At 39.5% G+C, this 23372-nt stretch overlaps 1 protein-coding gene and 1 non-coding gene across 2 annotated transcripts; both read left to right on the top strand.

Annotated features, from left to right (window-relative positions):
- On the top strand, window positions 3865–3946 carry TRNAS-UGA. The gene has a single exon. It is a non-coding gene; the product is annotated as a tRNA-Ser (tRNA).
- LOC109843876 lies at window positions 5581–23336 on the top strand. Its single transcript, XM_020412837.1, has 5 exons — window positions 5581–5664; window positions 19037–19230; window positions 20362–20559; window positions 22424–22483; window positions 23167–23336. Exons 1-5 carry the CDS (start codon window positions 5592–5594, stop codon window positions 23302–23304), a joined length of 663 nt encoding a protein of 220 aa, XP_020268426.1. The 5' UTR covers window positions 5581–5591; the 3' UTR covers window positions 23305–23336.

Below are 23372 nucleotides of genomic sequence, written 5' to 3'. Positions count from 1 at the left end.
GTGAGTGCTTTTTTCAATTCACTGAAGGCTTCCTCAGCACTAGTATTCCACACAAAGGCTCCTTTCTTCAAGAGTTGTGTCAATGGTCTGGCCATCATACCAAACCCTCTAATAAATTTCCTGTAGTACCCTGCCAATCCAAGAAAACCTCTCAGTCCCTTCAGGGGTTTTGGCACAGGCCATTCAATAATAGACTTAATTTTGTTAGGATCCACATTGACCCCTTCCTGTGATACAATGTGCCCTAGATATTCTACTTGTTGCTGTCCAAAGCTGCATTTAGAGAGCTTAGCCACTAACTGATGAGTCTTCAGAATCTGGAATACTTGTCTCAAGTGCACCAAATGCTCATTCCATTCTTTACTATACACCAGAATATCATCAAAGAAGACTAAGACAGATTTCCTCAATAACTCCTTAAATACAGTGTTCATGAGTGCTTGAAAGGTTGAAGGGGCATTTGTGAGACCAAAAGGCATAACCATAAACCCAAAGTGTCCACTGTGTGTTCTGAATGCAGTCTTTGGTATGTCCCCTTCATACATTCTAATTTGATGATAACCTGATTTCAAATCCAGTTTAGTGAAAAAATTTGCACCATTCAACTCATCTAACAACTCATCAATCATAGGAATAGGAAACTTGTTCTTAATTGTAGATTTGTTGAGAGTTCTGTAGTCAATGCACATCCTCCAACTCCAATCATTTTTCTTAACCATCACCACTGGAGAAGAGAATGGACTGTTGCTGGTTCTTATGATTCCTTTGTCCAGCATTTCCTCCACTTGTTTCTCAATTTCATCTTTCAAAAAATGAGCATGTCTGTATGGTCGAATGCAAACTGGTTTAGTTCCCTCTTCCAAAGGAATTCTGTGGTCTATGTCTCTCTGAGGTGGTAGTTGAGGTAATTCTTGAAATACACCTTGAAACTCTTGTATTAACTGCTGCATATCACTAGGTAAATCTCCAGTAACATCCAGTTTCCCAGGCTCCTGTAGAGTCACACTGCATAATTGAATCAGAAATCCTTCCTCTTGCTCTCTAAAAGACTTGTCAATAGTCTTTTCATTAACTAACTGCAGCTTATCAGGAATTATTCCCTGTAAAGTTCTTTTTACTCCTTCACTGATAAAGGTGACCTGTAGTTTCTTAAAGTTCAAGGTAATATCCTCCAAGGTTCTCATCCAGTCTGCCCCTAATACAATTTGGCTTCCTCCCATTGGCATAACCAGTAAATTAGTCAGTATTTGCACTCCTTGGCAATCCAACATGACTCTCTGACAGATTCCAGCTCCTCTAATCAACTCACCATTGGCCACCAGAACATTGAACTCCTTAGATTCTACTACATTCAACCCCAGCCTCTTCACTAACTTATCATTGATAAAATTATGAGTAGACCCAGAATCTATAAGGATACTGACAGCTTGATTCTTATAATGACCCATCACTCTTATAGTATGAGCAGCACTGATCCCATTTAATGCCTGAACTGATATAGAAGGAGCTCCTTGAATCAAATTTCCATCCCTTTCATCAGCCATAATTCTTTCCCCTACTGCACCAGAATCCTCTTCATTTTCTTCCAACTATTCATCTATGACCCCTTCTAATATATAAAGTTGATTTCCTTTACAATTGTGTCCCCTATGCAACTTTTCATCACAGGTGAAACACAAATTTTGACTTCTCCTTCGTTGTATTTCCTCAGGAGACATTTTCTTGAACTGGGTAGTTGGATGAAGATTTTCTTTAACAGGTACAAGGTGGTGTGTGTTGACTGTGTGTCCTCCTTGATTGTATACATTCCGATTACCTTTAGACTTCCTGTCATTTTTTTGTTTTTCTTTAAACAATTTAGCCAAAGAGACAGCTCCCTTCAAAGAACTAGGTCTTGCAGCCGCCACTTCATACCTCAATTCTTCTTTAAGACCTCCAATAAATTTTTCAAAAATGTGTCTCCTAGAAGGTTGATCATCCAATAGGCCTGAAGCTTGTTCAAATTTTCCCAAATAATCTCTAATTGTAGTGGTTTGCCTTAAAGAAGAGAAAGCATCATATGGTCGTGAGAGTTCATTTGGACCAAACCTAGTAATTAATTCTTCTTTAAAAACATCTGAATGGTCAAAATTCTCGATGTTCCTAGCAAACCACCTATACCATTGTAGAGCTTCATTCCTCAAATAGAACGAACAAACCTTGACCCATTCATGAGTCTGAATATCATAATAATAAAAGATGTGTTCAGTCTGATCTAGCCATGATATTACATCTTCAATTCCAGAAAAGGAAGGAAAATCCAAGCGCAAAGACTTTGGTTGAACTAGTTTTTGGTTGTTAAAGAACGAGTTCTTCTGAGTTGGGAGATTACCAAAGCTGTGAGTTGGTTGAAAATCCTCTTGGAAAACATATTCTCTTTGATCCTGGAAGTTGTGTCCTTGATCAAAGCTTTTCTTGCTGGATTCTTGAACTCTTTACCTAGAAATCTCTCTGTCATCCTGTGATCCTGAACCTTGAATTCTACGATCCTCCCTAGGTCCTGATCCCAAGATTCCTTGGCTAGACCCCTTTGAGTTCTTGAGTTCTTGGATTACGATTTCCATCTGAAAAGCTAACCCATCCAACTTTGCTCCAATCTCGTAGATGTTTGATGGTTGATAGAGCCTTGTTGTTGAAGAATTGCTTTTTGTTGTTGAATTGCATCCTCCACTCTGAGAAATCTTTCGTACGTAATCATTTCTTCAACCATTGTTTCCTCATTGTTGCCCAAGAATCCTTCATCAGCAATTCCCGCTCCTAAATGCTCTGATACCAATTGTGAGGCACGAGTACCTCGATTGCCTTTGGAGCTGCTATTCCTGGCCATGGCGGATCTCAAGAAGAAGAATCAGAAGAGAAATTGAAGAAAGAAGAGAGAGAGATAGAGATATGAGACAGAGAAAAAGATGTATCAATAGAGGAAGAGAACTTATTATTCATTTCATATCGTTTCCTTTGTACAACACTGTATTTATACATCCTGTAATTGAGAGCTAAGTTCGTGCACGTGCACAGCAGTGCCGAACTAACTTGTAACAAAATGTAACAGAATATGGACAATTAGTTACATACAGTTGATTGTAACTATCTTATTTACAATGTGATCTTTTATGTTCTCTTCCTTTTGCTTTTAAGTCCAACTATTTGTGTATCAGTTTGCATATCAGTCCATGTGCTTCAAAACTGAACCTGCACTCAGCCGATTCAATGCCCCTGAGTTGCAGCACCTGACAACCACCACAAATTTTTTTTTATTTTCATAGAACCACCATGAAAATATGCATCCATAACAAAGTGCCGCCAAATTATAATTTTGCATTCATATCATATTAAACTAAATAACATGCTAAATCCCTAAAATACCATCATGATGGAACCCACGAATCTATTATTATATTTTCTCAAATCAACAAAATACTTGAGCATCATTGATGACCCAGATGGTTGGGAGGTTCCAATATGGTTCCCACTATCTTTGGTTCGATTCCCGGTCGCCTCATTATAAAAAAGAACACATTATTTATATCTAAAACTGTGTTTACTCTCTCAAAAAAGTTTTAATTCTCTCATAATACCGGCCCCACTCATCCTCTCTAAAATTGTGTCATGATGCGCATTTATGTTATTTTATACTATTATTTAACAAAATACTGATTTAAATTATGACTTGGTGGAACTTTATAAAATATTAATATGTTCATGGTGGTTCTATGAAAAATAAAAATTTTGTAGCGGTTTTTTAAGAACTAGATATTTTCGTGTAGGAAAACCATTCATGGTAAGAGTTTAGAATATTTAATTTTATTTTCCTAGGCAAAAACAACCGTCGATATGTCCGAGTGGTTAAGGAGACAGACTTGAAATCTGTTGGGCTACGCCCGCGCAGGTTCGAACCCTGCTGTCGACGTACCATCATATTCCGTTATTTTTTTGTTTCACTAACGTGATCCGGCGGCATAATTTAACAACACATCTCTTCCTTGCCAGGCAATGGAACGCAAGCTGACACTACAACAACCAACTCATAATTCATTCATTCATTCATAAACTATCAGAGAAAATATCCAACAAGCTACGACCTGAGAGAGAGAGAGAGCGCGGGGAGGAGATTGCCAACGACCTCCATTTGCCTCTCATAATAACCTCATCTCCTCTCCCCCACTCACGTCCTCATCCCAAGGTAACTCCATTTCTCTCATCTCTCCTCTCATAACCTCATCTCCTCTCCCCCTCTCACGTCCTCATCTCTCCTGATCTCATAACCTCATCTCCTCTCCCCCACTCACGTCCTCATCCCAATTAGGTAACCCCATTTCTCTCAACTCGATCTCCTCTCATAAACTCACCTCCTCTCCCCCTCTCACGTCAACTCCATTTCTCTCAACTCTCCTCTCATAACCTCATCTCCTCTCCCCACTTCACGTCCTCATCCCAAGGTAACTTACCTTCTCAAATCTTGTCTCCTTGTCAAATCTTCTCAATAGCTCCTGAGCTCATCACTCCACATGGTTAGTTTATTTGTAGAATTAATTGCTGAGCTCATATTGTCCATTTGAGCTAGATATATAGTATGGATCCCGATGAACTCTTAGGTACCGTTTGACAAAGGGTTAAGTGATTGGGTTAAGGAGACTTAACCCATTTTTAACCTGTCAAACATAAAAAAATCTATACAAGGGTTAAAGTGAGTTAACCATTTATAATTTGTCAAACATAAAAAATATAGAAGGGTTAAGCTAACCCTTCTAGAAGGATTAAAATGAGTTAACCCCTCAAAATGAGGGGTTTACTAATACTCCTATTTAGAAGGATTAAGAGTTAATCATTCTAATTATAAAAAAAATAGTCAAAATCATTATTATTCCCAAACAATAAAACTGATCACAATGACTAAAATAAAACTTATTTAACGGGTTAATTAATAATTTTAGTCCTTCAGATTATTGAATGGGCTAAGTACATTAATCCTTCTTTTTAACCCCTCTTCCTTAACCCTTTGCCAAACGGGGCCTTCGGTTATCTTGAATAAGTTCCTCGAATCATGAAAATTGCTATTAGGTCCCTAAATTTTTAACTTATTTTCAAATTAGTCCCTCCAATAATCAAGAATAGAAACAGCAACCGGAGGGAATACGTACTTCGAAACGAATTATGAGAATCGGAGGAGCTAATGGTCTACAAGTTATGATAAGTATATATGCTCTCATTGTTGCACGTACACGACGAGCCGATATGCATCTTTATTTGCTTCACATTGCAAGCTTACTAATAGCCCCATCCTTCGTAAGCCAAGCCTTGTACTGATGAAGACCGATGCGATATATACACGGTGGTATCCGCTATCCTATTTTTGAGAAAATCCATGGTAGCCACTACGTATTCGCCCACCTTATGCCTCTAATATTGGGGAATTGGTCGAGTATAGTTGAGTAATTCTGCGCGTAATTAATTTAGGATGTTTGTGTTATTATATATATTACCCTAATGTGCTACAATGATGCTTATAGGTTTTACACAAGGCTTGGGGCGATATGGATCTGAGGGAAAGATGTATGATTCTCGTTGTAACGGCCATCGTCTGCGCAAATGCAGATGCGAGAAGCCTGGTGACCTCGGACATAACGAGTTTGTCTCTTTTCCTTACTTATATGTCTTGAGATAGTACTTCCTTTCTTACAAGCAAGCATGCTGCGGCCTCTATTTGTCCTACTTCCACTTCGCTACGGAGTGTGTTTTATCCCAGGAAGTACACAATGCACGTTTGTAACATACCACACTCGAGCATACAAGGTCACGTACCACAGGACCGGCCCTTATTTTTTATTAGCGAGTGAAGAACTTTTTTTTTTTTTTTGTTATGTCAATCACATTTATAGCCCTTTCTCGTTGTTTTTCTTCAGGAAAATTATCACGGCGTCATGTAACCTTGCATCTGTTTGTTTTCTAGGCTAAGTCTCAACAGCTCTTTCTTTGTATATTAACATTAAAATCATCGCTGCTACATTATCTTGTGAGTCATGTACTCATGCCTTGTTATCTACATCTACTCCTCTATACTTAACGGAGAATCCAAAGAATTATTGTTTAAGGTACAGTAAATGTCACAGTAAATACTGTGGTATGAACAACAGATCAAATCTGGTCATCTGCACTCGATGTACTAGTCGTGCTACAGTAGTTTACTGTGGCATAAACTGTAAATCAAATATGCTCATCCATACTGCTTAAAGCTATTATTTATGTTACAGTAATTCACTGTGTCATAAACGGTAAAACAAATCAAATGTATTAAATCTTGGATCATTCTTTAAGTATAAAGGAGTAAATATGAATCAAATGTATTAAAATTTGGATCATTCTTTAAGTATAGAGGAGTAGATATGATTTCTAATTTTAAGCATACAATAATTAAATTAAATATGTTAAAACTTAGAGGGAGACAAGCTCCAAATGCAGTGCTTAAAAAAATAAGGAGTCATGCTTTGCACGGGGTGCACACTGTTGGATATCAGTATTCCTAATGTATTTTGGTAACATGAGATTATTAGGATTCCTTATCTATTTTGGTAACATGAGGTTATTAGGATTCCTAATTTGTTTTGTTTTTGGTTTTAGGATTCCTAGTCTGTTTTAGTTTTAGTTTTTCTATATATATATGGAGATTAGAATCAATCATCAAAAGATAGGAGAGTTGTAATCAGAGATTAGAGAGACTTTTGAGCATTATGAGAGGAAGATATTGTGAGCAAGTTGAGAGCTTTGGTTGAGTATTTGTTTGTGAGTTTTGTGAGATTGTAACCCTTTGTGCTCTTCTTGATTTAGTGAAATCTCCACATCCTCTTCCCGTGGATGTAGGCAATTTGCCTAACTATGTAAAATTGATTGTCTCGCTATTTGTGTGATTTGTAATAGCTTATTTAGGTTTCCTCGACAAGTCAGTCCTAGAACTGATGAGAGAAAGAGCTGATATCCCACTTTGTTGGGATATTTTGCTTAAGGTTCTTGTTTCCTTTGTGAAACAAGAATTCCTATTATGACCTGACTCTCTTGTTATGCTGTCAAAGTGCTGTCGAAATTTTCGCTGCGCGCAACAAGTGGTATCAGAGCCCAGATTTAGATCTAGGGTTTTGTAATTAGGTGGAGGAAGATTTTTATGTGAAGCTTGGTTCTTGGAGTTCTAGGCTTCAGTGGAGATAGCATTAGGAGTTGTCGTTGGAGATTTCGCTTTCCTCGTGTGGATATGAGATCTCTTTAGAATCCGATCTAGGGTTTAGTTGGGTAATTCTTAATTTCTATCAAAGTTTGATTCTTTCTCTACAACTTGGAGTTAGTTTGTAATGGGAGAAGAAGGTGAAAGTAGCAAGTCGATGCCGAGTACAGTTCAAGTTGGTTTTCAGAACACCAAAATTAGTGTGGTGAAGTATGACGGTAAAATCAACTTTGGTTTATGGATGAGCAACGTACAGGATGCGTTCAATGCTCAGAACTTGAAGGAGACCATCATGGTCCATGAAAGACCACCAAAATATGAAGAGGCGGTATGGGAAAAGATGAATAGGAACGCTTGTGTGGTGATCAGGTCCTGTTTAGAACAGGAGCTGAAGTATGATGTGATTGAGATGACATTTGTGATGAAGATGTGGAAAATTCTCAATAATAAGTACCTTACGAAGAGTGTTGAGAACAAGTTGCATTTACTGTGTAGGTTATTCAGATTTCAGATGTCCAGAAGCACCTCGCTTGCGGCTCATGTGAACAACTATACGAAGTTATTGTCGGACTTGGCGAATGTTAATGAGAAGATTTCGGATGAATACAATGCTATTATCTTATTGGGCTCCTTACCGGATGAGGAGTATGACACATTTGTGCTCACTTTGTTGAACGAAAAATCTTCTATCAGCTATAGTGAAGTTACTAATGTATTGACAAATTATGATTTAAGGAGGAAAGACAAGGAGACTTCCTATGCTAGTATTTCAGGCGATGCTTTGTCGACGAGAGGTAGAAGCCCATATCCGAAAGGTGGTAATAGAGGGAGGTCAAAGTAAAGAAGCCACCACCAATTAGCAAAGAACCAATGTGCATTCTATAAGGAGCAGAGACATTGGAAGAGAGATTGCCCGAACCTCAAGGAGAAGGAGAATAGCAAGAAAAAGGGCCCAAAGGCCAATGAGGTGAACGTTGCGAAAGGCGATGATTCCGATGATTCGAGCTTTTCTCTATTGATTACTCCGGAGATGAACCACTTGGATGCATCAGATTGGATGTTTGATTCCGCTGCTACTTATCATATGACCCCTAGGCGAGATCGGTTTGTATTATTCGACAGACTCGATGGGGGGTGTTGTTGTCATGAGAAATGATCAATCCTGTGGTATTTGTGGGATAGGTACCGTGCAGATTCGGATGCACGATGGAGTAGTCCGTGAATTGAAAGATGTGAGATTTGTTTCTCAGCTGAAGAAAAATCTTATCTCAATTGGAGCTTTGGAGGCAAAAGGATTCAATGTGATCTTTGAAGACGCTGTAGCAAAGGTTACTAAGGGATCTTTGGTGGTGATGAAGGGAGTCCATAGTCGAAACTTATATTATCTGAAGGGGAGTACCGAGATTGGCCAGATTGCTTCGGCTATTTCAGAGGCGGACATGAGTAGGTTTTGGCATTATAGGTTAGAGCACACATGCAAGAAGTCACTGCAGGCGCTGTGCAAACAGGGGCTATTGAAGAGAGCCAAGAGTAGTAAAGTGGAATTTTGTGAGCACTGTGTTCTTGGCAAGAAGACAAAGGTGAAGTTTGAGACGACTATTCATAGGACGAGGGGCATCCTGGACTACGTGCATACAGACGTTTGGGGTCCCACCAAGACTACATCACTTGGTGGTCGATATTGGTTCATCACATTCATTGATGACTATTCTACGCGTTGTTGGGTGTACACAATGAAATATAAGAATGAAGTCCTAGATTTATTTGTGGAGTGGAAGAAGACATTGGAACTGCAGACTGTGAGAAAGATCAAGACGTTACGATCCGATAATGATGGTGAATATATTTCAGACCCCTTTCTGCAGCTATGTCAAGATGAGGGTATAGAGAGGCACTTCATGGTTAGTCATACACCGTAGAAGAATAGGGTGGCAGAGAGGCTAAATTGGTCTTTACTGGAGAAGGTCCAATGTTTATTGTCGCAGAGTGATTTGGAGAAGATCTTTTGGGCTGAGGCACTTACATATGCGAGTCACCTCATTAATAGGTTGCCGTCATCTGCGATTGAGGGGAAGACCCCTATGGAGATGTGGTCGGGAGAGCCATCATGAGATTATGACCAGCTCAAGGTATTCGGGTGCCCTGCATTTTATCATATGAGAACAGATAAATTGGAACCTCGAGCTAGGAAAGCCATATTTGTAGGATTCAAGCGCGGTGTCAAGGGATACAAACTTTGAGATCCAGTTGATAGGAAGATTGTGCTGAGTAGAGACGTCACGTTTGATGAGGCTTCTATCTTGAAGCTTCCCAGCTCTCATCAAGTGGAGAGCGACCCGATAGAGAAAATATCACAGGTGGTAGAGATCGATGCAGCTCCACATTATCCAGATGGTATAATATCCATTAGAGTGCCGACTGAGATAACGCCAGGAGAGCACGACGGTGACACAGATGATACGGGTACTGATGTGCAGGATCAGGGATCGATGGCTCAGGTTCAGGATTCTATTATGGTTCAGAGACAGAGGAGAGACATGCGGATGCCAACATGGTATGCCGACACAGTTGTGTATGCACTTCCAGTGAAGAGTATCGATGAGATGGTGCCTACTACATTCAGAGAGGCCGAGCAGAGTTCGGAGGCTAATTCGTAATAGGTAGCTATGCAGGAGGAGATGGATTCTCTTCATAAGAACGATACATGGGAGCTTGTCGAGCTTCCAAAGAGACGGAAGGCGATTGGTTGCAAATGGGTATACACAAAGAAGGAGGGCATTAAGGGCACTCCATTGAGGTTCAAAGATAGGTTGGTTGTGAAGGGCTATGCACAGGAGGAAGGTATTGACTATAATTAGGTTTTCTCTCTGGTGGTGAAGCAGTCGTCGATTCGGATTTTGCTAGCTTTGGTGGCATAGTATGGTTTAGAGTTAGATAAATTGAATGTGAAGACGATATTTCTTCATGGTGATCTTGATGAAGAAATATATATGACTCAATCATTAGGATTCCGAACTATAGGGAAGGAAAAACTAGTTTGCAGATTGAAAAAATCGCTATACGGTTTGAAGCAGTCTCCTTGACAGTGGTATAGGCAATTCGATGGTTTTATGATTGGTCATTCGTACACTCGGAGCCGGTTTGATCCTTGCGTATATTTTTATAAGTTGAAGGAAGGTGCGTACATTTATTTGTTGCTTTATATCGATGACATGTTGGTTGCCTCTATTTTCAGATATGCTATAGATGAGTTGAAGGCACAGCTTTCAAAGGAGTTTGAGATGAAGGATTTGAGTGAGGCGAAGCGCATTTTAGGGATAAAGATCGACAGAGACAAGAAAAAGGGCAGAATTTGTTTGACACAGATGGCTTATTTGAAGAAGGTTCTACAGCGATTTCATGTTAGTATGGATACGAAGCCAGTTAGTGTACCATTGGGAGTCCATTTGAAGCTTTCAGCTGACCTTTCACCGAAGTCAGTTAAACATTGAGAGTTGATGTCGAAGACTCCATATGCGAGCGCGGTTGGGAGCTTGATGTATGCGATGGTATGTACGAGGCCAGACTTATCACAGGCGGTGAGCATGGTTTCGAGATACATACACGATCCAGGAGTGGGTCATTGGGACGCCGTGAGATGGATTTTGAGGTACATTCGAGGTACGCTCAATGTTGATTTAGTTTATGAGCAGGACACTACAGGTGGTCAATTATGCATTGGTTATATTGATTCGGATTATGCTGGGGATTTGGATAAGCATCGGTCTACGACGGGGTATGTGTTTACTTTGACCCGCACGTCGGTATATTGGAGATGCACCTTACAGTCAATGGTGGCTTTGTCTACGACGGAGGCAGAGTATATGGCGATTACGGAGGCTATGAAGGAAGCTATTTGGCTTCGAGGACTTTTGGAGGAACTTAGTATATCGCAGCGGTCCGTCAATATTCATTGTGATAGCATGAGTGCTATCTATTTGGTGAAGAATCAAGTTTTTCATGCGAGGACGAAGTATATTGACGTTCGTTATCATTTCATTCGAGATGTTCTTGAAGATGGCGATGTGGAGATTGTGAAAGTCCACACGAAGGATAATCCGGCGGATATACTCACTAAGGTGGTTCCAAGCAACAAGTTTGATCATTGTCGAAACTTGTTGCACATTCGTGATTATAGAGGCCGTTGACGGCCATTTGGATGAACTACGACCGGCTTGATCCCTTGGGAGAGGGGGTACGTAGGCAACCACATTGGTGCAGCCGAATTTGGTGAGACGACGCATTGGTGCTCATGTTGGTGTCGGCTCAGTTTTGGGAATACTTCGCCGAGATGGAGAATTGTTGGATAGCAATATTCCTAATCTATTTTGGTAACATGAGGTTATTATGATTCCTAATCTATTTTGGTAACATGCAGTTATTAGGATTCCTAATTTGTTTTATTTTTGGTTTTAGGATTCCTAGTCTGTTTTGGTTTTAGTTTTTCTAATTTGTTTTATTTTTGGTTTTAGGATTCCTAGTCTGTTTTGGTTTTAGTTTTTCTATATATATGGAGATTAGAATAGTCTGTTTTGGTTTTAGTTTTTCTATATATATGGAGATTAGAATCAATCATCAAAAGATAGGAGAGTTATAATTAGAGATTAGAGAGACTTTTGAGCATTGTGAGAAGGAGATATTGTGAGTAAGTTGTGAGCCTTGGTTGAGGGTTAGTTTGTGAGTTTTGTGAGATTGTAACCTTTTATACTCTCCTTGATTTAGTGGAATCTCCTCATCCTCTCCCCGTGGACGTAGGCAATTTACCAAACCACGTAAAATTAGTTGTCTCGCTATTTGTGTGATTTGTAATAGCTTATTTAGGTTCCCTCGACAAGTCAGTCCTAGAACTGATGAGAGGAAGAGCTGATATCCCACTTTGTTGAGTAATTTTGCTTAAGTTCTTGTTTCATTTGTGAAACGAGAATTCCTATTGCGACCTGACTCTCTTGTTGTGCTGCCGAAGTGCTGCCGAAATTTCCGCTGCGCGCAACACACACTAGTCATGATTATGACATAATCCTTAAGTATCCCACATATATGCTTTCTAGAGGAGTTCTTCTGCAGCAGAACCTCTAATTAAGTTGTATTAAAAAGGCTTAAAAAAATTTTAATTGTTTTTCTCGACACAAGCTATTATTTGGTGGGCATTATTTATTATTTATTTGACAAGTGTCTTTGCGTTTTTATCGGTGCGCTCTATTCTTTGTGGGCTTTTGGCTAGAGAATCGTGGTTAGCGTTCTGATTCCATACTTAAATTAACAAGTATACGTGTGAATTAATTGCATTATATGCTGTTTCAGAGTTTCATCGGATAGTTACTTTGACATACCCAAGAAACATTTCAGTCACTATAAATGCAAATTAATCACATTCACCTGAGCATATAACGATTCATACTCTCATAAGCAATACCTTTATTAGAGAACTTTTGTTGAAATTTTACTAATTTGACTGAACTTATCATTTTAAGATGTTTTGATACAGGAGCAATGAGATGCACCATTCAATTGCAACTTGAAAACCTCCAAAGTTTTTGCATTATTATTGTAAAGATAAAGTATACACTGCAATCTGTGACCTCATGATCAGTTCAAAAACTAAGAATGATTTAAGTGAACTTGTAGCTATAGTGGTGCAGCTATGTGAAGTGTACATGAATTGTGTGTTGTGCGCAGCGGAAATTTCGGCAGCACCTCTTGTGCGCAAGGTGCACAACAAGAGATTAGATCACAACGGAATCCATGTTTCACAAAGGAAACAAGAACCGAAAGCAAAATATCTCAACAAAGTGAGATATCAGCTCTTCCTCTCATCAGTTCTAGACCTGACTTGTCGAAGGAACCTACAAGCTATACAAATCGCAGCAAGAACACAAATTTTACGTGGTTCGGCAAATTGCCTACGTCCATAGGGCAAGGAGGGGGGAGATCTACTATTAGAGGGAGAGAATACAACTAGGGTTTACAATCTCACAATTTAAACCCTCACACAAACTCTCAGATCCCTCACACAAATACTCTCTCAAAGGGATGCTCTAAACCCTCAAAAGGGACTGCTCAAAATCTGCACCGCCAAATCTGGGTCTGCTCTTTCTGCTCTTGTGTCGCCAAATATGCATCTGCAGCAAAATCTCTCTCTACTCTCGCTTGCATGCGCTGCCAAAACAAAAACCAACTGTCTGCGGTTTTCCCCCTCACTTTTGCACATGAATTCTTCTTACACAGAAACCCTAGGAACAAAACTGTTCCTATATATAGCCTGACCCCCACGCACGCTGATATCTCATGATTGAAAACGCGTTCACACTTGCCTGTGGTCCCAACACAAATCTCTTCACGCTTCTTTAATCTCTGCGTGATCACTTGTGGCCCCCACTCGCGTGTAATTTTCGAGCTCTCTCGCGTGTAATTTTCCAGCTCCTTAGCCATTCACGTGGTTCGTGGGCCCCCACATTCACATTGTGGTGATACACATAACAGTGAAGATAGAGAAGAGGTTTCGTGCCCAAATGCCAACATAAGAATAATAATGCGCGGGAAATGATGTAAAATCTGTTGGAGTATGCAAGCTGCAGAAGATAAAACTTAAAAAATCAAGAAACCCCAAATCTATCAAGCAATGAAGACAAACAACAAACAACAAGATTTAACGTGATTTCACACGATCAAGATGATTTGTGTACGTCCACGGGGAGAAGGTGGAAGATCTTATTTATTTTGAGAAGAGATTATAAGAGGTTGAAACTACACACCCCCTAACAATGGTGGAATATAGATCTCTCTTTTTTCTTTTTCTTTTTGTTAAACCCATGAATTGATACAATATATATAGAGAATGATTTTGCTCAATCCCATTAGAACTCTAACTTGAATCCTAATTGGATTTCCTAATTCAATTAATTCCTTCAATCCAATCCTAATTAGTATAGTATAACTAATCCTAATTAGAGTCCAAACCCAATCCTTCTTCTCAACTGATTTGAGTCATCACGAACTCAACAATCTCCACCTTGACTCACATCATGTTGAATCAATCCTTCGCGAAGATTTTCCAAAATCAACCCCCACTTTATACAACTCTCTCCCAAGAGTATTTCTCCAAAGTTATTTCTGAAGAACGTGGATGAAGTCCAAAGATGCTTTGAACTTCTCCACTGGAATGGTATTTTTTATCATATCCGTCGGATTCTTCTTTGTACTAATCTTCACCAATTCGATCACTTTTTCCCCTGTCAATCCACTCTCGGATCTTGTGATACCTGATATCAATGTGCTTCGTCCACTTGTAATACCTGTAATCCTTTACAAGATGAATCACACTCTGACTGTCATAATGAATAGGTACTAAATCCAGCATGATATCAAACATCCTGACTAGACCCCGCATCCACAGAGCTTCCTTCGATGTCTCAACTGCAGCTATGTACTTCGCCTCAGTCGTCGAAAGAGCTGAAAGAGCCGAAAGAGCCACAGTTTCTTGTAACTCAGCCTTCCAACTAATGGCATAGTTAGAAACTATGAATACATACCCCGTCGTTGACCTCTACTAATCAAGGTCACCTGCGTAATTTGTATCGACGTATCCCTGTAGTTTCTTGGACCCCTTATCCTCCAAAGACTGAAACAATAGGTCCACCTTTGCAGTCCCTCGTAGATAATGCAGAACCCACTTCATCGCCTCCCAATGTTGATTTCCTAGATTTGACATGAATCAACATACTGAACTTACTACATAGGCTAAGTCAGACCTAGCGCAAACCATAGCATACATCAGCGATCCCACCACACTCGCATATGGTATCTGAGACATCTTTTCATGCTCCTCAATTATTTGTGGACACTGCTCTGAGGATAATTTGAAGTGACCGGCTAAAGGAGTAGAAACTGATCGTGCTTCATCTATGTTGAACCTTTTCAACACATTGAGAATATAATTCTCTTAGGATAGCCAAAGTTTACCAAAAACCCTGTCTTGTGAGATCTCCATACCTAAGATCTTCCTGGCTGCTCCCATATCCTTCATGTCGAACTCCATCTTCAGCAACTATTTGACTTCCTCAATATGTGCCCTTTCCTTTGCAGCTATCAGCATATCATCCACATATAACAGCAAATATGTTGGATGCACAGTCTGCCTGTAGTAGACATAATCATCATACTCACATCGTTTGAAGCCGGACTTGATCATGAATGAGTCAAAGCACGTGTACCACTGCCTCAGAGATTGTTTGAGCTTGTACAAAGACCTCTTAAGAAGACAAACCTTGTCCTCTTCACCTTCGTGGAGATATCCCTTAGGCTACTTCATGTAAATTTGCTCCTCCAATTCTCCATGTAGAAATGATATTTTAACATCCATATGCTCCAACTCCAAATCATATTGTGCAACAATAGCCAACAACAAACAAATAGACGTATGTTTGACTACGGGAAAAAAATCTCATTGTAGTCCACTCCTTCCTTCTGAGCATATACCTTGGCAACCAACCTTACCTTGAATTGCTCACCATCTTTCTTTCAAAAGATCCACTTGCAACCAATTGCCTTTGAGTCTCTTGGAAGATTAACTAGAACCCACGTCTAATTCTTCTCCAAAGACTCCATCTCCTGCTCTATGGCTGTAATCCATCGTCATGATCATCTACTTCAACGGCCTCTCTATAGCTACATGGGTCTCCAGCTTCTATGACTAAAGCAAAAAATATGTGATCATCGTCTTCCCAACCATTTCTAGTAGGTGACACCACTGTACGGCTCGAGCATCTCAACGCTATTGGCTCCTCCTCCTGTGTAGTATCTCTGTCTCCATCGCCGGTTGGGGTCTCATCGGTAGGCCTACTAGGACTTGCAGGGCTTCCCGAAAACTCCACCTCCTGTACCCGAGAATCTGTAGAAGCATTTGGAGCTCCACCTTGCGTCTTGTCTTTTGTCTTTGAATCTGCCCGCATGATAGCATCTTCATCAAATACCACATCTTTACTGGTAAAGGCATTGTGAGTCTCAGGATCCCATAACTGGTACCCTTTGACTCTAGAAGTGAATCCTCTGAAGATACACTGTCTCGACTTGGACTCTAGCTTGTTTTTTTTGACTATCTACAAGACTATACGCTAGACAACCAAATATGCGTAAAGTCAAGCAGTCCACTGATTCTCCTTGCCATATCTCCTCTAGGATCTGAAGATCAACGGCTATAGATGGTGACCTGTTAATCAAATAACACGCATGATTTACCGCTTCTATCCAAAAACCTTTGAATATGTCTGCTTGTAGCAAGAGACTGCGAGCTCTTTCCATCAGTGGCTGATTCATGTGTTCAACTAATCAGTTTTGTTCTGGTTGTCCTAGAACACTTAACTGATGTTGGATGCCTTCATCAGTCAAGTACTCTTTGAATTCCCCAGAGGTATACTTTCCCCCATTATCTGACCTCAAGATTTTTAATTTTAGCCCCTTTTGATTTTCCACCAACGCCTTCCACTCCTTGAACTTCTGAAAAACCTCAAACTTCTGCCTTAAGAAATAGACCCAAAGCTTTCTGGAGAAATCATCAATGAAGTTAACATAATACCTCACACCCCCAATGGCCCCCACACATTAATGTGGACAAGATCTAGCAACCCCTTGGACTTATATTGTGAAGTAGAGAAAGATAATCTACGCTGCTTCTCCATAACACAATACTTACAAAAGTCAAGTTTGCATTGAGTTATTCCTGAAAGCATGCCCTTGCCATAGAGTACTTGTAGGCCCCTTTCACTCATGTGTCCTAGACGCATGTGCCAAAGTCTCGATCGATCAGTCTTCTCTGTTGCGGCTGATCCCTCGCCCTTAATGACGCTGCCTACCAGTCTGTACACGTTCCTCGTGCGCTCTCCTTTCAAAACAACAAGAGCGCCCCTGAAGACTGTGATAGCTCCACCTTCACCACTAAACTTGCACCCTTGAGCCTCAAGAGCTCCCAGTGAAAGAATATTTTTCTTTAAGTCTGGAACATACCGAACATTGGAGAGAATCCTTTCCTAACCATCGTGCATCTTCATCCTGACATTCCCAATACCAACAATCTGACACACTGCATCGTTTCCCATGAGAACTGATCCTTCAGAAATAGGCTTGTAAGTGCTGAACCACTCCCTCCTTGGGCACATGTGATATGTGCACCTGAATCAAGTAACCAATCATCTGTATAATTGTCCGTACTTGACTCTGTAGTCAGTACATCATAGAGATTTTCTACGACACCAGCATGATTATCATTACCCTTAGTACTATCAGTTCCGACATCCTGTTTCTTCAAGTACTCCTTGTACGACTTGCAACCCTTCTTAAAGTGACTTGATCGTTTGCACCAAAAATAGATGACAGGACTAGAATTTCCTTGAGCCTTAATCGGCTCCTTGCCCTTCGACTTCCCTTTCTTTACATTATCCACTAGACTTGAAGATTCCTCCTTGGTGTCCGTCTTCCTGATGAGTTTATTATTCTGAAGCACCGAGATGACATCCTTCAACTCCAAAGTCTCCTTCCTATACATGATGGTAGTCGCCAAGTGATTGTAACTGGGTGGAAGCGAACACAACAACAGAAGAGCTTGGTCTTCTTCTTCTAGCTTCACCTCAAGAGCCAACAAATCGCCAATAATCCTATTGATGATGTTCAAGTGTTGTAGAATAGGCGTACCTTCCTTCATCCGAAGTTCATAGAGTTGTTTCTTCTTGAAGAGTTTATTTGACAAACTCTTCGTCATATACAACCTTTCCAACTTACAGCTCATAGCCGCAGTCGTGCTCTCGTTCATAACATTGTAGAGCACTTCATCTGACAAGCACAGGATAATCGTAGCCTTTATACGGACATCCCTGTCTTTCCACTCATCTTCATCCAAAGTGGATGGCATCTTCTCAAAACCGTCTAGGGATCAATGGACCCCTTCATTCACGAGTAACGTCGTGACGCGCATCTTCCACAAGAGAAAATTTAACTTGCCATCAAATTTCTCCACTTCGAACTTGGTCACTGTCGTCTTGGTCATCATAGTATCTCTGATACCAATTGTAGTTGGAGTATGCAAGCCGCGGAAGATAAAACTTAAACAATCAAGAAACCCCAAATCTACTAAGCAATCAAGACAAACAATAAACAATAAGATTTAATGTGGTTCCACGCGATCAAGATGATCCGTGTACGTCTACGGGGAGAAGAGGGGAGATCTTATTTCTTTTGTGAAGAGATTACAAGAGGTTGAAACTACACACTCCTAACAATGGTGGAATATAGATCTCTCTTTTTTCTTATTGTTTTCTAACCCATGGATTGATACAATATATTTAGAGATTGATTTTGCTCAATCCTATTAGAACTCTAACTTGAATCCTAATTGGATTTTCTAATTCAATTAATTCTTTCAATCCAATCCTAATTAGGATAGTATAACTAATCCTAATTAGAGTCTAAACCCAATCCTGCTTCCAAATGATTTGAGTCATCACGAACTCAACAAAATTAAGTTGAATGTCAAAATGGCAGGTTCCAATGCTCGAGTAGGGAATGATAAACTTAAGATTTTGGAACGTCAAATTATACTGAATGGAGACGACATCTGATCTCTGCAAATACATGGGCCGGATAACCCCATATTTTTGTTAAACTTCGAAAAAGCCATTTCGGTGTCAATGGCGGTTCCTTTCATAGAGTACACAATTTTTTATTTGTGTGGAACCTTATGGCCAATTTTTATATTTCCAGCTACATTGGTGGACCACCAGATACAAAGTAAAAATGAAGTTCCTAAGGCCATCGCAAGAAATGAGCAAATGTGGTCGCTATGCCAGGAATATGCAGCACAAGTCGTCGAATTTTTTAGCAAAAACGAGACGAAGTCTGATATTATCAGCACGCTGCATCAAGCTTGCTCCCGCCTTCATGACTTCAAACATGAGGTACCCCTCTTATTTTTTATGCTTGGATAAAGCTACTTAATTATTTGCTGAAGTTATGCAATTTATATTAGGAAATAATTTAGGGAAAAATGCTTCCAGCCCCCAAAAGCCAAGTGAACATGCTTCCCACCCCCAGGACTTGGTCAATGGGTGTTTTACCCCTAAAAATAAAGAATCTGTTCTCTGAGCCCCCAAAACACAAAACCCAAGACATTAAAACATGTGAAGACCATAATACCCTTCTCTCTCTCTTTCTTTTTTTTATTAAAATATGATGGAGGATTATTTTATTATTTTTGTTTTTTCTCTCTCTTTATCATGATGTACCAAGAGGATAGTTGAAATGATTGATGATGATTATTTTATTATTTTCGTTTTTTATTATTTTGGTTGTTTGTATTGGAAGGTTGTTAAAGTTACGAGTTGATTGTTAAGGTTACGGGTTGGTTGTTAAGGTTAAGGGTTTGTTGTTAAGGTTATGAATCCTCTCTCTCTCTCTTTCTTTTTTTATTAAAATATGATGGGGATTATTTTATTATTTTTGTTTTCTCTCTCTCTTTATCATGATGTACCAAGAGGATAGTTGAAATGATTGATGAGGATTATTTTATTATTTTCGTATTTTATTATTTTGGTTGTTTGTATTGGGAGGTTGTTAAAGTTACGGGTTGATTGTTAAGGTTACGGGTTGGTTGTTAAGGTTAAGGGTTTGTTGTTAAGGTTGTGGATTTATTGTGTAGGTTACGGATTTGTTGTTAAGATTACGGGTTTAATTGTTAAGGTTACGAGTTTAATTGTTAAGGTTACGGGTTTAATTGTTAGGGTTACCTATCTAAAGATCCTCTTGGTACATCATGATAAAGAGAGAGAGAGAGAGAGAGAGAGAGAGAGAGAAATAATAAAATAATCATCATCATATTTTAATAAAAAAAGAAAGAGAGAGAGAATGGTATTATGGTCTTCACATGTTTTAATGTCTTGGGTTTTGTGTTTTGGGGGCTCAGAGAACAAAATCTTTATTTTTAGGGGTAAAACACCTATTGACCAAGTCTTGGGGGTCGGAAACACGTTCACTTGGCTTTTGGGGGCTGGAAGCATTTTTCCCAATAATTTATCACATTTCTATGGCAGTGTGCTTTGATGGTGGACTATTTTGCACCTTTGTTCTTCACGGAGATTTCTACAACACAGCCAGAGCTGTTCCGTGAAAAGGTGAATCTATGTGGGAAGATGGTACCAGTCAGTCTACCTAAGCGTAGCGATGCTTGCACTCTTTGCCATCATGTTGTTGCAGAAGTTCTTAACAAACTGCATATGCCTGATACACAGGTGGATTTACCATTATTTTTCAATGCTTTACTATTGTTATATTATATAAAACTCTAACCTCAACTCTCGTCATAACTTTGGTGTTGGGGAAACCCCTAATGCCGAGATCCAATACCAAATAGCCGAGAGAGAAGAGCAAACACACCAAATCAATGCCACAAACAAGATACACCAGTTTTAACGTGGTTCGGCGAGATGCCTACGTCCACGGGGAAAGGAAGGGGGAGTTTTCACTAATAGAAATCAAGGGGATACAACTAGAGTTACAAATCTCACAAAAAACCATCTTCAAATCATACTTGATCTCTCCAAATGCTCCTACAATAGAAGCCCAACAAAACCCCTCTATTTCAGCTCAAAGCCCTTACACACCAAACCCTAGAAACACCCCCTTAGGTATTTATAACAATCCAAAACGAAACAGGTCTGGAACCCAGATTCAGCCCCAACCGCTTCGGCGGTCGACCGTGGCGGTCGACAGAAAACACGGTCGACCATCACGGTCGACCGCCAAAGATCCAGAGGCACAGTGAGGCCCCGTGCACGAACGCGGTCGACCGCCACGATCTCGCGGTCGACCGCCGACCATCCAAAACGTTCCCCAAGATCCATCAACTGTTCTGCCAGTCCTACATTTGGAGTTTTGGTATAGCGGAAGAGACCGTTAACATGGTACCCGTGAATCCCAAGTTCAAATCCCACCCCATCAAATGGATTAAGAATAAGATACAATCGCGTGAGTTTAGATTTCGGCACAAAATTTCTCTTACAACAGCCTCTGAGCTTCAGTGTAGTAAAAGAGATGTTAAACAACTACGATCAGTTTTCACTTTCATGAGGAGTCCTCTTTATTTTCAAAACCTCTTATCAAATCATTGTACAAAATTCAAACCTGGTATATGGAATATATTGCCAAGGATCTATATGTTGCACCAATACAGATACCGGTCTTGCCTGTATATATGCTAAACATACATACATATATGTTTGTGCATACATAGGATAGCAGCATACAGTTTTTTTATGAATTAACATTAAGCATGTTCCCACCTATCACACTACAAAAAGAGTTTACCTTTACGCATGACTCGTTCTGCTCTTTTGTTCATAATGTCACAAGACTTCTGTAGATAAAAGCTTATGGGTACTTTGTACATATAAAGCCTTAAATCATCGGAAACGAAACTACCGCCCAAATCATAGTATTTGCAAAACTACCCTCAATCATCAACTGTGGAAAAAATACCCCCACAATCGAAAAGTCAACAATTTTTTTGTAATATAGAAATATAAGAATATCTACAAAATAGACAAATTTGTATTCAATGTATCCAAAAAAGTTGATTTGTTTTGGGTTTATTTTTGTTGGTTGCAAATTTGATGATTTTGGGGTAATTTTGCTACTACTAATATTTGTAGGTGGTAGTTATACAAATATAAAAAACCCAAAATTTACATATTTGGAAATTTATCGTATTATCCATCAAATGGTTCTTTTCATCCATCAAATGTTTGCTTTAGTTTGAGAGATCACAAGTACAAAGCTGGTTACGAACATAAAATTTACCTTTGAATTGAAAGAGAACATAATATACTTGCGCTTTCCTACTTGATCTTCCCATAATATGTCTTTTGATGCCTGATGACAATATTTCCCATTTCTTATATCTTCTAAAATCAAGTTTTACTATTCTCAAATTGACTCTTGTCTTTGATATGTGATAATTGTTTATCCTTTTTCACTTTGAAGAATTACGCTCTTATTCAGTTTTTTGCTGTGCGCTCAGATAAATGTTCTGTAAAAAAATATGTAGATTGCCCTTGGCTAACTTTTTTTTCCTTTTTTTATGTGAAAATTGCTCAGCTTGAGATAATAGAGACACTTATGAAGGGATGCAGCAAGCTGCAGGACTTTGTGCAGGAGGTTAGTGTTTCTTTTTGCACAGAAACCTGCATGTTCACCTAAGGCTATATTTTAGTGTTGCGGACAGTCTCAAACTAATTGAAATTTGAACTATCTTGCTTTTGAACTACGGAGCTTCTCATTATAACAATACTATTTAGATTGTTTACGGCTTGTCTCAAAATGATAGGAGTTAGCTAACAAGTTCTATTTCCTATGGGCTCATAGTTGCCATATAAGTTTATTTCAAAATAGAGTTTAATTGCAGATGCATCCCTTGTACTATGAGAATAAAGCCACACTTATCCCTTCAAACTGTTTGACTGCACTTAGCATTATTTTGTTAGCAACAAGGAGAAAAACAAACCACATGTTGATGATAGGAAAGGCATGAAATAACCAGAGAGTAATCATAGAGACACGGAGATTGAATGAGAAGTTCAGAATCAATGTGGTTACCTACATGCTTGGAGTAAAACGAGGCCAAATATTCCACTGTTAATTAAGCAAAAAAGGATTAAGCGGCTGAACCCGAGGGCGTAAATGTTAATAAGATACTTAAGAGGCCCGTAAGTGGCTATATTCTCCGAGCACACGAAGTGTATACCTGCGATTAAGCATTTGTAATAATATGATTTCTTTTAACTTTCCTCTCATGGTGTCTCGTCTTGTCTATTAATTAACTTGGACAATAATTCATACAGTGCAAGCAGTTGGTCTTTCAATATGGCCCGGCAATTGTTGCGAAGGCAGAGAAATATCTCGAGGGCAAGGATATCTGTGCTCATATCCACGAATGCAAATCTGCTTCTCTTGGAGACCTGCTCCTTTCTTCTGCTTGATTAATGTATGCAATTTTACGTCAAATGTGAAGGAAAACTCAGTATGTATAGTGTTTGAATAAGGGAAG

Source organism: Asparagus officinalis, chromosome 5, assembly GCF_001876935.1.
Source record: "Asparagus officinalis chromosome 5, Aspof.V1, whole genome shotgun sequence".
Lineage (NCBI taxonomy): Eukaryota > Viridiplantae > Streptophyta > Magnoliopsida > Asparagales > Asparagaceae > Asparagus > Asparagus officinalis.
Note: the sequence above shows the minus strand (reverse complement) of the source record. Positions and strands in the feature narration are given on the sequence as shown.